The sequence below is a fragment of the Macaca thibetana genome, chromosome 14, assembly GCF_024542745.1.
Source record: "Macaca thibetana thibetana isolate TM-01 chromosome 14, ASM2454274v1, whole genome shotgun sequence".
NCBI classification, from domain to species: domain Eukaryota; kingdom Metazoa; phylum Chordata; class Mammalia; order Primates; family Cercopithecidae; genus Macaca; species Macaca thibetana.
This window is the reverse complement of record NC_065591.1, coordinates 91,932,896-91,951,440: the sequence shown is the minus strand read 5'-3', so window position 1 is coordinate 91,951,440 and position 18,545 is coordinate 91,932,896. Positions and strand designations below refer to the sequence as shown.

The window sequence follows — 18,545 nt, the reverse complement described above, 5'->3', positions numbered from 1 at the left end:
TGCCAGCCTGTGAAAGCAGCCAAGAGGGTTGTATCCTGCAGAGACAAAGGGACAGAGTTGCCAAAGGCTTTGCGTCTCCACCCATTGCATCAGCATGCCTGGGATGTGAGACACGGACTCAATGGAGATTACTTTGCACCTTTAAGATTTAATGACCCTCTGGTTGGTTTTTGGACTTGCATGAGGCCTGCAGCCCCTTGGTTATGACCAATCTCTCCCTTTTGGAATGGGAACATTTACCCAATGCCTACACCCACATTGTAACTTCGAAGTAACTAACTTGATTTTACAGGCTCCTAGGTGGAAAGGTCTTGCCTTGTATCAGATAAGACTTTGGATTGGACTTTTGAGTTAATGTTGGAATAAGTTAAGACTTTGGGGAAAGCATGATGCGTTAGGAAAGCATGATTGGTTTTGAAATGTGGAAGGACATGAGATTTGATGGGGGCCACGGTAGAATGATATGGTTTGGCTCTGTGTCCCCATCCAAATCTAATCTCAAATTGCAATCCCCAGGTGTGGAAGGTGGGGCCTAGTGGGAGGTGATTCGATCAGGGGGGTGGTAGAGTTTTCATTAGATCTGGTATTTTAAAGGTGTGGCTTTTTCTACCTCACAATCTCTCTCTCTTGCTGCCATGTAAGATATGCCTTACTTTTCCTTCACCTTCTGCCATAATTATAAGTTTCCCACGGCATCCCCAGTCATGTGGAACTCTGAGTCAATTAAACCTCTTTTCTTTATAAATTACCTAGTCTCAGGTACTTCTTTACAGCAGTGTGAGAATGGGCTAATACAATGGGTCTGCCGCATTTAGCCAAAACTACCTTAAAATCCATTTCGGAGCTTAGAGCTCACAATGGGGGTACAAACATTGGGTAAATGCTTGCTTTCCAAAAGGGAGAAATTTGCCAAAACCAAGGGGCTACAGGCCCCATGTAAGTCTGAAAACCAGCCAGACAGTCGTTAAAACTTAAAGTTCCAAAATAATCTCCAATGACTCCATGTCTCACATACAGGGCATGCTGCTGCTAGGGGTGGACTCCCATTAAACCTTAAAGCTCCAAAATTGTTCTTATGTTTTTTTAAAAAAACTTTTCTTCCTTTGCCTCTAAATGTCCAATTCTCTAAAAGCTTCTTGAGGCTATATCTTTTATTTAAACAAAGGCAAAATCAGAAGGGCTGGCAGCAATGGCCGACTTGTGGAAGGGCAGCTATTTATACACATGAATCATTTGCAAGTCACCCATCTGTAAAATTTGTACTATGTGTATTTGATCATCATGATGTTAGGATGACAGTGAAATATTTCTTTATGTTGGCTTTCATTTATTTATTAAACAAGTGGATGATGTAAATACTCTTTAAAATTCTCGATTCAGCATTTTTTCCCCTTTTAACCAATATTTTTAACACTCTGACATTGTAAAGGAAAACCTACATTTAAAGAAAAAAGCACGCTATAATATTAAGTAGACTCTACTAATTATTAAGAAAATTAGTCTCTGTATTCTCTGGACAGATAATTTGACAGATAATTAACACACTATGTAGCAGGCAACCTTACATTCCCTATAGATGAATTCTGTCATTCCGAAAGATCACCATAACCCCAATTTTACTTATGTGGGTTACTCCATACACTCTTCCTAGTTTCATAAATTTGATGGATTCTTTCCTTCTTGCACAAATGAGAAGAATATCCTTCATGACATTTATTTCAATGAAACTGGGAAGGAACTAATATTGATTGCTTCTGTAAGGATCATCTGTAACCTCACCCTTTAAATTTGATTTTTGGTAATATTGATAAAATTAATCCAATATCCCAATGTAGCACTGATATCCTAAGGGAGGCAGGATGATACAGTAGATAAAACAATCACTGTGAGTTAGATCTGTAGCTCCAGACCTCCTACCAACTATGACCTGGTGCCTGTCCCTTAACTGGTGGTAACTGAGCAATAAAGTATAAAGATTAGGAGTGTACTCTTTGCAGTCAGACAAGCATAAGCAAGAGGACTTGCTGCCTGTCTAAATCATAGGTTCTTTACCTAGAAAATAAGAAGACAAGCTCAAAATGCTGTTTTGCTGTGATGACTAAATGAAAGAATGTATGAAATGCTTTTAGCATAGTGGCTGGTGCACAGGAAGAATGTTAATCATTATCAAGCCTTCCACTTAGGCAGCTTGCTATCTCTCCTCTACAGCTCCAAAGATGAACGTTATAAAACAGTAAGATGAATCACTGAGATTTAAAATATTTTAAATAATGGCAAGATTATATTGGTATAACTGAATTACCTCTCAGTATGTCTACTTTGAAGACACAACACTCATTTGAATATATGAGGCTCAGTACATTTGTTAGGAAATAAATGTCTTGTTATTTTATGGCAAATTTGCAAAATATCTCATTGGAGTGAACTCTGGAAGAAACACCTCTGAATATTACAAATTACTTTCCAGAAGTAGTTTTAGAATCCTCAATATCCTGTACGTGATTTTTAATACTGGATAATAAAAATGATCACAAAATAATAAATCTAGAATCCTTGCAGGATAATGGAAACTTTAAAATATCCACCATACGTTACTCAATTTTAGCAAATTAACTGAGACAAAATGTGAGAATTAGTGCAGAGAGAAAAAAAATGTATGGAAATAATTTAAAATGATTCATAGGGAGCCTTAAGGTTATTTTTAAATACCTCACCTGATACTCAGAGAAAAATCAGGTAGAGCATATTAAGAATGGCAATGCAAGGCAAGATAAGGAAAACTGAAAACCATAGGAAAATAGGCTATTTTATTAACAAAAGAAAGACTGTCGAAGCAAAGGGAAAAGAACAACTATCACCTATGGCAGCTCAATTACGAGAACACTCCTCTCAAGTAAACATTTTGATCTAAATTTCAGTAATTACCTTAAAGGCACTCTAAAACTAGGAATTAAATACATGACAACTGACCAATTGCAGAAATACTGCAACCACTTGAAAATCCCCAGAAAGCCACAGTTATTAATTGAAATAAAATGTCAGACGTTTCATAATCTGACTGAATATAAAAATTCCTAGTGATGCTTGTCAAAATTACCTCTGTTCTCCACTTCAGACTGACTGATCAGAATATCTAGGGGAGAACCGGGAATCTGTATTTTTAGAGAGATTCTCTCCAACATAATTTTTTTTTTATCGCCTTTCATCCACCTTTTTTGGGGGGCAACCCTAGCTAGTATAAAAATGAGATTTCAAAGTACAAAGAAATATGTATCTTTTTAAAAAACCCATCGCAAGTAATGATTAGTTCTCACCATGGAGATGTACGGAAACATATCAGTACATGTTACTGTACACACAAGTAAAATATACTGAATATATGTGAAATATCTGGGAGTACTGTGGAAAATACAGATTCCTGAGATGTATGGGGTGAGGATAATGTATATACAGGTCATAACTGGTCTCTTTCTCCCAATCCTTTCTCTGAGGAAATACCACAAACAAGATGGCCTCTCTAGGTATGTCCAGATGGTGCATTTGAAAACCCTGGTTCTCCTCAGGACTCCCAGGGAAAGAGTAGGTTCAAGATTTCATTCTCCTTGGAAATCTTCTGAAGGACTCTGCCTTTCAAGGTCACTGAACACTCTAAGAGACACTGCATAGTCTGCTAGCTGGGTGTGGTTCTGGGAGGGCCTGACGACTCAGTGGAAATGGAAGTGTTTCTCAACCTTGGAAAGAGAGAGCATGTGGATTTAACTATTCCTAGTACTTTCAGTTGAGAGAGGGCTGCTCTTGTCTCCGCGTAAGGGAGAGGAGCAGGGACATGCCTTGTATTTCCAAAGAAAGTGCTTCTTGCTGATTTATTCACCTTACACAATTATGGAGTGAAAAAAGACTACTTTCTAAGACTGTCCCCAGAAACTGTGGGAAGATCTGAAGTATGACCCAATATTTTCATATATTTTTAAATTTTTATTGTTTTTATTTCCTTATTTTTTGAAACAGATTCTCGCTCTGTCACCCAGGCTGGAGTGCAGTGGTGCGATATGGGCTCACTGCAAGCTCTGCCTCATGGGTTCACGCCATTCTCCTGCCTCAGTCTCCTGAGTAGCTGGGACTACAGGCACCCGCCACCATGCCTGGCTAATGTTTTGTATTTTTTGAAATAGAGATGGGTTTTTACCGTGTTAGCCAGGAAGGTCTCGATCTCCTGACCTTGAGATCCACCTGCCTCGGCCTCCCAAAGTGCTGGGATTACAGGCGTGAGCCACTGCTCCCACCTGTTTTTATTTTTTTTTTAAGCATTGTCGATTATCCTGATACAAGGGTTTGGGGATCACGTTATTGAGTGCTGGCCTACTAGATGCAATTTAGGCAGACATCTATAATCTTTTGAGAATTTTTTTTCAAACTAAATATTATAATTTTAAAATGTTTTATTGCTAAATGATGCTAATGATTATCTTAGTCTTCAATGAGTTATAATCTTTAGCCATAACAAAACATTATTATTCGAACATAATTTCAATTTATATGATTTCAATCTGTGGAAGAATATTGTTTTGTCATAAGTAGTGAAATACCTTAGATACGGGAAGCTATGTGTTGACAAAACAACATAGTCTTTAGGGATCGAGGTAGGGCTGGCATTTGTTATTTTGTAGAGTTTTTCTGTGTGTGTGAGTGACGGAGTCTCACTCTTGTCTCCAGGCTGGAGTGCAGTGGCACTATCTCAGCTCACTGCAACTTCCGCCTCTCGGATTCAAGCAATTTTCCTGCCTCAACCTCCCGAGTACCTGTGACTACAGGCGCGGGCCACCACACCCAGCTAATTTTTGTGTTTTTAGTAGAGATGGGGTTTCACCATGTTGGCCAGAATGCTCTCGATCTCCTGACCTTGTGATCTGCCCGCCTCGGCCTCCCAAAGTGCTGGGATTACAGGCATGAACCACAGTGCCTGGCCTTGTAAAGTATCTTAACATGAGAAAGGCTGAATAAAATTCCCAACATCTCAGGCGATAATAAGCTCTACTGGGTAGTGAGTGAAACGTCAAGCTGGTAAATACCATTTGCATGGAGATATCATAAAGCTGTGTGGGTGGTATTAGGAAAGTGACAGATGAATTTCAATATGGACAAGCATAAGGAAATGCTTTTAGAATAAAATCTAAACTATGCTTATTATGATAGGCTTTATTCCAGTTTATTGTAAGTAACTAACTTCATGATCTTTGACAAATCGTTTGCATTCTTGCAGACAGAGCTAGGAGTTAAGAGGGTACTTCATGAAGACAGAACAGAAAGAAAAAAAATGAGTCAGAAAATTATGGACAAGGCTTGGAGTGAAAAATTATTCAAGGCAAGTGATGGAATATAAAGCTCCTCCCAATGTTACTGCCCATCCATCCCCTTTATCTCTATTAAAATACCAATTCTAGACAGGAAAGTTTACATTTATACAATAAACAACAATAAAAAAAACTACAATAATACCAATAGTCTAGAAAAGTAATTTCCAATTACAATACCCCCCACTGCCTCCCCGACACACACAAGTAAAATGCTATGGGAATTATAGGATAAGTACTGTGTTAATAGTTAACCTTTACTAAAGTTTACTAAGTAATATGCACTCTTCTAAGTGCTTTGCATGTATCCATGTATTTAATCCTCACAGGAACCCTATCAGATAAGTACCAATATTATCCCCATGTTCAGATGAATACACTGAGGCATAAATAGGTTAAGTCTCTTGTCTAAGATTAAGTAGGTAATAAATTAAACTCAAGTTTGTGACCAATGTATTTTAAACCAAATTACGCAAATAGATTCTAGTTTAAATTTCCGTAATGATGCCACTCTCATGAAGTTGCATTCCGTAAGTGACATTAACAATTCGTTTTACGCTATTATATATTTATGACCTCACTTCTTTGCTACAATCTAGAATATGGCAATATATTTTTTTGTTTGTTTGTTTTTGACAGTGTGTTTTGGATAGGAATACTATTTACCTTAAGTGAGCTACAAAAAGAAGGAGCTCAAAGCCACTGATATGGGTGACAGGTAAAGGAGTGTTGGAATTAGAAGTGGAAAGAAAGGAATGGATGAGAATGACATTGCAGATGTAGAATCCAGAGGGTTTGCAGAATCTATGGCATATGCGATCATGAGATTAGGAGGAGTCTAATTGACACAGAAATGTTTATGTTTGATGTCTAGGAAAAAGGTAATGTAATTCATAGCACAAATGTCAGCCGGAGAAGTTAGTTTGTGGGATATTCTAAATTAGAAACAGAAACAGAAGTATTCACTAAAGAAAAAAATATTTTAAAATATCATGGGGGTCAGGAGCGGAGTTTTGAAAGAACCCCTACATTTAAGAAGATAAGCCTCCTTAAATTCTTCATGGAATAAACGCCAAGTACAAATAAGACACACTGGTTGGACAGACATATAGATGGATAAGTAAATGGAATGACTGATTTAGGGGGTAGATTGAGAAGAGACAGTGAAAGGTACAAATGGAACGGTCTGGGAGAACAAACTGCCAGGAAAGATGAAAAGAAAATATTTGCGGCTTTGTACATGGACTTCAAAGCGGTCAGAATAATGAAGGCTGAGAGAAATGCTGATACATGTGGTTAAAAGAAACCTGACTAGTTTAGAGAAAATTCTATGAGTTGTATGATGAGGCCCCATACCCTATTCGAGATGATTAAATGGAAGAGGAGGAGTAGCAGCAACAGAAGCATTGAGTCGAGTAGTTTCTCAAGAAATCTGAATATTAAAAAGTCAGATAAACATAACTGAATATACCTTTGTCACCACTGCAAAAGTCAACTCAAAGTTCACATTCCTTTCGTTCATAGTTACAATGCCAGTTATCAAAAGTTTTTGTCTTTCAGAAATTTATTACTGAATTACAATGACAGGCAATCACATAGGAAATCAAGGAAAAGACTAAGTTAGATATGTATTTAGCATATTCATCTTGTTATTTGTTAGCACGTATTAACTAATTCTCCCAAGGTTTCAAGACAAATTAAGGGAGTTAATAAAATGCTACATATTGTTTTATCTGATAAAAAGTTATCTTTATAGGCAGAAATTCAAGCTGTTTTTAAGTATGCTTAGGAAGAAATTGGATTGTATAGAATGACTGATTGCCAAGGACAAGTGAGCAAATGAAGTATTCATCTTATCCAAAAATCATCCAAAATTTTTTGATGTTTTAAATTTTTATATCAAGATTATAAGCTTTCCAGAAAGACACATAGAAAAAAAAAAAAAAAAGATTAACGAAAGCCAAAATTTCTGTATTCCCGCAGAGTTTGATATAAACTTTTTATATTATTCAGCTTCCTTAGCACAGATAAATGTATCCAAATAGCAGTGTTCTTGTCAAAACTTTCCCAGTCGCCTTGGAATTATCCACAATTGAAAATTCTGAACCAAGATTAGAAGAAAAAGTCTTCTGGATTTTTTTTTTTTTTTTTTTTTTTTTTTTTTTTTTTTTTAAGACGGAGTCTCGCTCTGCCGCCCAGGCTGGAGTGCAGTGGCCGGATCTCAGCTCACTGCAAGCTCCGCCTGCCGGGTTCACGCCATTCTCCTGCCTCAGCCTCCCGAGTAGCTGGGACTACAGGCGCCCGCCACCTCGCCCGGCTAGTTTTTTGTATTTTTTTAGTAGAGGCGGGGTTTCACTGTGTTAGCCAGGATGGTCTCGGCCTCCCAAAGTGCTGGGATTACAGGCTTGAGCCACCGCACCCGGCCAAAAGTCTTCTGGATTTAAGGTAGAACATTCAATACCCAAGGAGTGGCACTTAGAAGGGAAAATGGAAAAAAAAAAAAAAAAGAATATCCAAAGCTATTCCAAGTGCCATATTCCTTTATGATAAACAGACTAATCAGGAAATAACAGTGGCTTTGCGACATTCCATTGTTGAATACTAAACTAAATCTCAGGGATCAGAGAGGACAACACGAGATCCATTCTGTCTGTGCTTTGTCTCAGACAAAGCAGAGAACATTCACTGAGCCTATGTTACGGTGGTCGCCCTGAGGGCAGATCCACTCTCCCTGTGGAGACGCTAGTGGAGAATCCATTCCCTTCCCTTTTCTAGGTTCTAAAGCTGCATTTTCTTGCTCACGGCCCATTTCTGAACCTTCAAAGTGCATCATTCCAATCTCTGCTTCCGTCACCAGTCATCACATTGCCTTCTCATCGGTCATCAATTCTGCTTCAGCCTCCGCCTTAAGGACACTTGTGACTACATTTAGGGCTGACCCAGATAATCTAATGTCTCTACTTCAAGATCTTCAACTTAATTACATCCATTAAGCTCCTGGACCATATAAGCTAATATTCATTTTCCAGGAATTAGGATTTGGACATCTTGAGGGCCATTATTCAGCCTATTACAGTCTTCACAGGCATACCATTTTTATATTTTTCCATTGCTCTTAGGACGTGCAGTATTCACTAGTAAATTAACGGGGTTGATTCATGGATTATCTAATTAGGTAATTCTGGTCACAATTTCCATGTTGACACAATTATTTCCTTAAAATAAACATGTTATCTACACATACATTCTCAGCTGATTAGTTTGCCTGCAATTCATTAATTAAAAATGAAAATCATAGACTCCCCACCACCAAATAGTAGATTATCTACATTGTAGCCTTTCTACATTTTTTCCCTCAACCGTGACAACTGATGAATTTCCTGATAATGAGTAATCTTTCTGCATGCATTCTCAATCAATTTCCACTCACTTTCTCAAGTTACTATTTGAATTCTCTCTACGGCACTATTTAACTCCAGAGATGGATGGGAAAATGTTGCCTTAGAAATCTTGTAGGAAAAGGTCCCACATGGACTGAAAGAAAGAGGAGAGCCGGGCGCGGTGGCTCACGCCTGTAATCCCAGCACTTTGGGAGGCCGAGGCGGGCGGATCACAAGGTCAGCAGATCGAGACCACGGTGAAACCCCGTCTCTACTAAAAATACAAAAAATTAGCCGGGCGAGGTGGCGGGCGCCTGTAGTCCCAGCTACTCAGGAGGCTGAGGCAGGAGAATGGCGTGAACCCGGGAGGCGGAGCTTGCAGTGAGCCGAGATCCCGCCACTGCACTCCAGCCTGGGCGACAGAGCAGAGCAGACTCGGTCTCAAAAAAAAAAAAAAAAAAAAAAAAAAAAAGAAAGAGAAGCTTGGTTTTGTACATAGTGAATTTTGCGCAGGTATGTACAGCTTTGCTATATCTTTGCTTAATATAGGATATTAATATAGCAACCTCAACTTCTTTTTAGTTAATATTTGTTGATATTTAGTTTCCATCTTTTTAAATACTTGTACCATTTTTAAAACGGTGCTTCCCATGTAGAAAGCATAAGTATAGATTAAATAAAAATAAAAATAAGTTTTTAGAAAGTAATTAGAACTGTGCTGGAAACTCAAATGAGAGGAAAAAATGAAGGTATAAAATTACCACATAAGACAGTGTTAGTAAGACCCTGAAGGGAGACTGGAAGCAACAGTGTTACAGGGAGAGGCACAAGTGTTTAAGGGAGAAATGGTAGCTGTTGAGGAATTACAGCTTGGCAAAAATAGATGTGTTTAATGGGGAGTGTTCAATAAATTCTGCTGTTTTGTGGAATGCAAGCGCCTCATTCATTACCCTCCAAGCCATTAATAAACATCTGTATTACTAATAAATCCTTTTGGAGTTGGACTTGTTTTGTTTTTAGCACAGTAATAATGAGCATGGCCTCATCAGGATGCTGAGCAAGGACAGGCAAATCCTAGAGTGCATGGTTACAGACAGAATCTGTATCCGTTTTTATAGGAATATCCTGCCTTATATTGGAGCGGAAGCTACACAAGGATAGTTGTTATGTTTGCTTCGCCCTCCATTGTATTCCCTGTACCGAACAAAATATCTGATACATAATAGGCATGCAATACATCTTCGTGAATGCATGAGAATAATTTTTCACCATGTCAGTAAGGGAAAATGATGGTGTTGCTGTGTACTTCAAATCTTCCAAATCTTCACCATCACTTTGATAATATGTTCAACAAAGCATTTCATGGTATGACACTCTGTTCCTTCATATTGACTTGCATTGTAGTTATTCTGGCTGAAGTGCAATTTTATTACAGTCTGTGTATCCTATATTTGTACTTGATGGATAGTCAAATATCCTCTCTTTATTTAGTCACCTAATGCCAAATTACCTTCAAAACTAAATTCAGGTATTACCTCTTCCAGGAAGCATTCTCTTATGTGTCATCTGGGTTGGGTGTTTCTATTAGGGGTTACCAAAATAACATCTATCTATCAGTCTATCATAGCATTTTGTACAGTAATAATCTGTCTTTCCCACTAGTCCACAAGCCCCTCTAAAGCCCCTCCCCACCACAGATACATATTCATATATATGTCACCCAATGCAAAATGGAAACAACATATTTACTGAATAAATAACAATAAATAACAGAAAGTCAACTTTTTTTTGTTCAACATTAGGATATTTGAATTTATGTAAGTATTAGATGGAATTCCTTTCTGTAAGCAAATGTGCTAGGGCTGTGAAAATTATCTACACTCACTACCATCTATGTTTCAGATACTTCCGGTGTGCTAGTTCAACGTATCTTGACCAGATGTTTTACTCCTACAAGTGCTACTGCAACCAAGTTCGTGTACGTGCAACCAGTTTCACAAAGTTGCAACTTGAGGGCAACCTCAAAGAACAAGAGAGTTAAGTGCTAACAGAATTACCCTCTGGGAATGGGAGATGAACGTCTATCAATACGTCTATCAATACGTCTATCAATCCAAGGTGACCATTCTGACTGCATTCTGTAAGGCTCTGGTCCTGTGGGCTCAAGCTCAAGCTGCCTGTAGAAGTGGTCATCTCCGTAATGCATCTCTCCTCTGGCTTCACCGATCAACCCCATCCCATCTCTTAATCCTGCTCTCTGGGGATAAACTTGAAATAAACTACCTACAAGCAATTTTTGATCTCAGCTTTGCTTTAGGGGAACCAAAGCTAAGATAATACATTTTATAATAGAGAGTTGTTAAGTACAATTCAATTTGTACTTGAAAGGAAAAATATTGCCTATGCATATATCCTTTATTATTTTTAGAAAGATCTACATTTTTTCAGAGAAGTGTAAAAACACAATGTTCTTGAAATGATTTTTTTTAGCGAACTCTATAGTCACAGATTAAACGTAATTTTTATATTCAAACCTCTACAGAGACATTTGCCACGTTTGCAGAAACATTCATTGTGACACCTATCTCTGCACTGAGAGGTTTGTAAAACCCAGCAGGAATTTCAGCTGACCGTGGTGCAATATATATTCTATTTTTATTTTCAGAACAAGTGTTTAATATGTGCCATCTACTTAGGAAAACATTCAGGAATATGTCCTTCTTATGAACGTACTTTTCAATTATATTTTTTGAAGACAGATGAAATAGTGATATGAAAGTTTCTGAATAAAAATAATTCCATTCTAATCTATAACTTCCTTAATTTTATGTTTCAATTTTTTTCACATTATCTTAGTATGAATCTTGTAATCACTCTACAAGCACAAGAATTTTCAACAGTAACTATTAACTTAGAATTGCATATATGTGTGTATATATGTGTGTGTGAATAGACATATATATACACATATATACAAACACATATATATATACACATATAAACACACACACACACACACACACACACACATACACCCCTGAGAATTTTGCAAGTTGGTGTGAGTTCCCCTGATGGTGTGTCTGAAGAATGAGATGTGTGGGGGTCATAGCTGAATGGGGTGTGTGGATGACCAGGTTCTGCTATGGTGTGAGGACAGGGAGCTGGCTGTCAGGCTGCTGGCATACGAATACTAGAATACAAATTTTTCACTAGAGTACCACCACTGACATTAAAAACTTTAGCTTTCCATGGAAAGCTCATTCATATTATTAAGAGATGAGTCTTTGGACATTTTGCATATAGAAATAGAGAAGGAAAAGGTGTCTAACATTTTATTGAAATAGTTGTTCGATGTCTATGTCTTCAATCTCCTTTATTGAGTCCCATTTCTTACATCTGTTCTTAGTGCTAACTTTGATTTCAGAATGTCTTCAAGCTTCCATTGGGCATATGGTCCTCGACCCTTTCTTTAGACTCCTTATACTTTATTCTATGTTTTAGTTTTCTCCACTTCTTTAATACTTTAACTCAATAGTTCCTTATTCCTTCAGAAATATATTAAAATGTCTCACTTGGTGATGCTCTTACTCTCCTTCAGCATTCTCATTGAAAATATAGATTTATTTCTGTAGGGTATAAGAAGGGTGACAGGTAGCAAATGCATGCATCCAATCCACCCTGTTGAGCTACATGTCCACTTCTTATTGAGACCCTTATTTCCCTTGGCTTCCTTGACATCATATTCACTGGTTTGTTTTTTGTTTTTTTGAGACAGAGTCTCGCTCTGTTGCCCGGGCTGGAGTGTAGTGGTGTGATCTCAGCTCACTGCAGCCTCCTTCTCCCGGGTTCCAGTGATTCTCCTGTCTCATCCTCCCAGGTAGCTGGGACTATAGGCATGCACCACCACACCTGGCTAATTTTTGTAATTTTTCAGTAGAGACAGGGTTTCGCCATGTTGGCCAGCGTGGTCTCAAACTCCTGATCTCAGGTGATCTGCCTGCCATGGCCTCCCAAAATGCTAGGATTACAGGCATGAGCCACCGTGCCTGGCCTGTTCTACTGTTTTTCCTATTATCTTATTATCTCTCTACCTTCTCCTCATTATATTTTGTGGGATTTTCATTATTTACCCTCCTAATGTAATGTAGATTAGTCAAGGCTTGACCTTAAGCTCACTTCTCTTCTCATTTCATACTCTCTCCCCATGCTTTCTTAACCACATCAATGTCTTCATCACGATTTTCACTGTAGTGACTCATGTTCATATCTGAACACTGTTATCCAAAATATTAATTGTTTTTGTGCAGCCGAACTTTAAGAAACACTACATCCAAATTATATTACGTTCTTATTAACAGTATTAGCCTTATTTTTCTTTAGGTTATATTTAATTCAAAGTTTCAGTTACTGTGAAAAACACATCCAGTATAGTATACATGTCTAGAAAGTGGCTTAAAAACCTGGAAAAATATCACATTAAATGATAATTATATAGTAATAATCTGTAGATATTTATTGATTTTCCAGCTTATAGAGTTAGTCTAACAAGAAGTATAGAATATATGATTGTATTTGCTGGACAGAATTGCCAAAATATAAGTAGAAGAAAAAAGAACATAAAAGTAGCTTAGGAAAGATGAAGGAAAAAGTAGGAATAAAATTATCCTCATTTCATGACATAAAATTATGTCATGACATAAAGTTAAGTCATTTCATGACTCTTGAATTAAAGATTCAAGAGTTAAAAGGACAGTAGAAATTTAAGTATATTATTAAAGTTTAAAAGATAAGCAACAGTAAACTAAAAAATGCATATTAAACTAGAGGAAGGAAGAAACTTATGCATACTTATCAAATGAAGGAATAAACAGTTATTGTTTAAGCTTGATTAACCAAAATGCATAGATATTTTCTAGCATTTTATGAGAACGTTATGGAACAACAACAACATAAAAAGGAAGTTAGAAGTTTGGCTCTCCAGAGTGAGATTTAATGTCAGGGAGAGGTGAGTAGGATTTTCTGGGGGTTTTTTTGTTTTGTTTTTCTATGTCACTACATTCATTCAATATGGATGTGTTACCTTGACTTAAAACAAATAGACAAACAAAAGCCAAGAAAGCAATAGCCTTAGATAAGTTATAGAAAAAAAATGTAAATTTTGTAGCTTCTCTGGTAAAAAATAAGACTGTTACTGAATGATGTAATAGAAATTTAGCAGATGCTTACCACCTGTTTTTTTGTTAAATGTTAACCTTAAAATAAGTTTTATTTTATTGATTTATACTTGCTTTATTGAGCCTTCTATATAGTACTTCTCAAATAATGACTTTTTGAAAATACAGACATTTGTAAAAGAAAAAAGTGTCAACAATGTCAACTGCTGCAGTCACTTCAATTAATATAATGACCAAAACAGTATTGGTTTACTGACATAGCATTTTGTTATATAAGAAGCAATGACTTACAGAGTAATTTTCTAAAAGGCCAGAGGGAATGATTCTCAATAGCACAGGAAGGAGGAATTGGTTGTAGTAGGAGGATGGAGAGTATACTATCTCTATTGAAATAGGATGGGAGATAACAATGCAGATGGAGATGCAGTTATATTTAAATTTTATTAGCAGAAAGATGATTTAATAAGGTACATAGTTTTTGTAAAGCAGCGGTCGTGAGGCAATCCAGTCTAAGGAAAGCAGAGAAGTTTCCAAAAATCTGGGGGGGCGGAGGGGAGTAGCAAATTAAGCCATCCACAGAAACTCGGTGGGATTGAATGGCAATGTTGATAGCCCACTTGAAACTCATGATCATGAAACCCTGGTGGGTGTAAACTTTTCAGATAGCTTTCAGAATCTCAAGGCAATCACAGAGTAGAGTATAATTGAGCTCATTGGAGTTGGGGTTTTGCCAAACAAGGGCAACAGAAGACACAGAAACAAAGTGATTTAAATATCAGCAAATGATTATTCCTGAAATGTTTGCCCATGGAAGGTAGAAGGTAAAGTTAAGTGATATATCTGGGCCATGAAACAAAAGTGCAAGACTCTTCCACATGGACACTGACTTACACATGTGCTACTCTCCCTTGTGACGGGCAGGCAATGTATAGAAAGAGGTCTCTGGTGTGAAAAGAAGGTAGAAGAGCCTCCTCAAGCTCAGGTACTATTCAAATATAAAGTATTATTATACAGATAGTGAAAATGGAATTAATTGTTAGCCAAAAAAAGTTACACTTTCAAGATAAGAATGCATTCATTTCTTAAGAAATCAGGGAGAAAAGGGCTCAGAAGTTTTGGAGAAATGGCTTACAGAAAATTAATTCAAGACTTTAAATTAGATAAACTGTAACACTGCATTTCTTTTTTATTTTCAATCTGCAGACCCTCTTACATAATCTTCTAGTTGGCATAATATATACACATTATTCCACAGTGATGTAATACACAATGATGACCTTTAAATCTCTTTCGGTAGCCCAGCTCTCTCTTACGGGTATTAGGAACAGATATGTGATTACCTATTGCCAATTTCCTCATGGATTTCCCATGTACCCTGTATCTCATATTCAAAACTGAATTCCTCATTTTTATCTGCTTCTGTATTTCTTCAGCTGTGTTCTTTTCTGGTGAAGAGAATCATCGCCCATTCAATGAACTATGCTAAAGCCTTGAAATTGCTGTATATGCTAGCTGCCTCCTACTCCAAAGCCTGTAATTCATTAATTATCAAATGCTGGTAATCCTACCTTCTTAATATCCCAATTATGTTTCCTGTCCTCCAGTGCTACCATCACTGCTTTTGTTCAGTCATTTATCATCTCTTGGCTGATTAGTTTTAGTAGCCTGTGAATTGGTTTCCAAGTCACCATTTTTTTTCTACCTGGTTCTCCATGCCATTACTTAACTGTGAGGCCTTTACCAATTTTCATCACTTCCTTAATACTGGCTTTCACCTCTTTAAAATGAATATTACATTTTTACCCTTTACCTGATAGAGTTGTTACTATTATATATATATATGTGTGTGTATATATATATATAAAATGCTGTGTATCTCTATGTATGTATAATACATACTTCATAATTCATGAAGTTTCATAGACTGTGTTGTTTACATACACATATTTAAATGTTTATATACTTATATATAAACATATTTATACACACACACACACACACACACAAATAAACAACAAAGTGTAAAATAAACTAAGTGGTAAGCAAAAATCTTGTGATATAGCTCTGGTCATACATTCCAGCAGCATATATTCTAAAAACAAATATATGAAAAAACAGCACTTAAATAGATTATTTTTTAAGCTTCACAATCAATCAGGTTTCTCAAGCTTACTTCTTAATAACAGCTTCACAGATTTTTTTTTTACTGCATGACAGAGCAAACTGCACATCATATATCAATGATAATATAATGCTTGACTTCTTTAATGCAACGCTTAACTGTAAATGTCTGTAAATACAAATGAGGTGTTTAAATTTGAAGATACTTTGGATAGATGGCAATACCTATAATTATAGAGTCATCACTTCTGCCTGATTTGCACTTAAAAGTTAAAGTTCCAACTGCTCCTATTATTAGAAAAGTAATAATAACAATTATAACTATACCATGAAGTATTAAAACCTGAGCATTCAATTTGAAGGCAGCTAAAATAAAAATGTAATGAAAAGTGGATCCATAAAATGGTTTCAATTCATACACATATGCTATATAGAGGCACTCAAGAGCAAAGGAAAGAACTGTGGAGTCTTTATTATGGTTCTTTTTATCAGATTCTTTCTCGCTTTCTGGCACTAGAGTAGCATTATGGTGAGTATTTCTCATCCATGGATCATCACTTTCTTATGTCAAAATTTTTATTCTAAGGTATGTATAAACCTGGCCTAAAAATGTAGTTTCTAAATATGGCAAATGTCTTTTTATTTTATTTGTAAGTTCCAGTTCTTAAAAAAAACACACACACATTAATACATCTTTATTTTCCAAATTAGAGTTGGCTGACCTTTTTAATGGGCCAAGCAACTTACCATCATTACGTAGAGTGAGTGGCGTTGGAGGACTAAGGACTCTAGCATTCGTCACTGTGTTTTTCACCAGACAAATATAGCTGCCAACATCTGATGTTTGGACTTTAGAAATATAAAGGTTGCCTGTCTCCTGGGAAATGAACCGCCGGCTGTCTTCCGCCACAAAGGAAGGGAACTCATTAAATACCCAGCTATAGATGATCTCTGAAAATACACAAAATTTGGTCAATGAAAGACTTTGATTTTTTCATTAACAGAAAAAGTTCAAACAACAAAGCCTGAGATATATTGCAAGCTCACAGATATTTGATCCATGGAGCTATATAATTTAGTATTTTATATTCAAAGGATTATTGTTAATGACTACGGTGAGATCTGAAATATTTCTTAGGATGTCTGAACTTGACTCATTTATTTATTCTTTCAATTCCAATGTGTATTGAACATGTTTTAGGTACTCAGAACTATGATAACCTGAAAACAGAAAGAGAAGAGACAATTCCCCATTCTCAAAGATCAATTTAATGAAGAAAATTTACCCAAACCTATGAAACAATGTAGAATAAGAAAATGGAGATACAGACCTTATTGTAAAGAAGGTATGAGATGGGGCACTTAAGCAATAAAACTTATCAAAGAAAGGCAAACTACATGTCTTCTGTCCAAATGTTCTCCTCTACACACATCCCATTTTGTAACTTAGTTTAATTTCTAAATTAAGCTTAAGTTCACTGGGACTTTCAGAGACAGTATCATTAAGTTCTGACTCTACTACTTAGTGATGGTCTAAATTGAGCCAGTATTTAACTAACTTTTTGAGGTTCATTTTTAAAATTCATATAGTTAGAATAATATTACGTACTTCATAAGCTTCAAACAAGACAATGCACCTAAGAGCTTAACGAATAATATGCACTCATAAAACATGAAAAGTAACATTTCTGTTATCATCCCACCCTAACCAAAAATTACCACGTTAGGAGCTCCTTCTACGTGCACCATTTATATATAAGAAAAACAGTAAAGAGGATATAAAACAAGTCTGAAGGAATAGTGGATACTTAAATATTTTCAGGTCTGTTTTCAACAGAAGAATTCCACTGATGAGATGAACATTGATTCTAAGCAAGATTTTGCTAATATTTATTATTAAAAAAAAATTATATAGGCTGGGCGCCGTGGCTCACGCCTGTAATCCCAGCACTTTGAGAGGCCGAGGCGGGCGGATCACTAGGTAAGGAGATTGAGACTATCCTCGCTAACAAGGTGAAACCCCATCTCTACTAAAAATACAAAAAAATTAGCTGGGCATTGTGGCGGGCACCTGTAGTCCCAGCCTCTCAGGAGGCTGACGCAGGAGAATGGCATGAACCCGAGATGCGGAGCTTGCAGTGAGCTGAGATCACACCACTGCACTTCAGCCAGGGTGACAGAGCGAGACACCAACTCAAAAAAAAAAAAATATATATATATATATGTGTGTGTATATATATATATATATATATATATATATATATATATATATATAAAAATAATAGTTCTAGCAGAAGCCTGAGAATTTTGAAATATTATATTGCATTAATGTGTAATTACAATATACAGATACAAAATCAAATATTTTAACAATTGTTTTATAAAGAAAAGCATTTTTTACAGTTACCAACACCCAGTTGGCAGCCTTCAGTACATTTAATATTTTATGAAGAATTTATTTAAAATATCCACATTACTTTACTCGAAGGAACTCCATAAAGTATAGTTGAAATACTTCC

General features: G+C 36.5%; 1 protein-coding gene across 2 annotated transcripts in view; it reads right to left on the bottom strand.

Annotated features, from left to right (window-relative positions):
- CNTN5 (contactin 5) overlaps positions 1 to 18,545 on the bottom strand; it is a 1,339,954-nt gene that overhangs the window by 399,868 nt on the left and 921,541 nt on the right. For both annotated transcript variants that reach the window (XM_050758026.1, XM_050758027.1), the window contains exon 8: positions 16,774 to 16,977. In XM_050758026.1, coding sequence (XP_050613983.1) covers positions 16,774 to 16,977 — 204 coding nt within the window. The remainder of the gene's footprint in view (positions 1 to 16,773; positions 16,978 to 18,545) is intronic.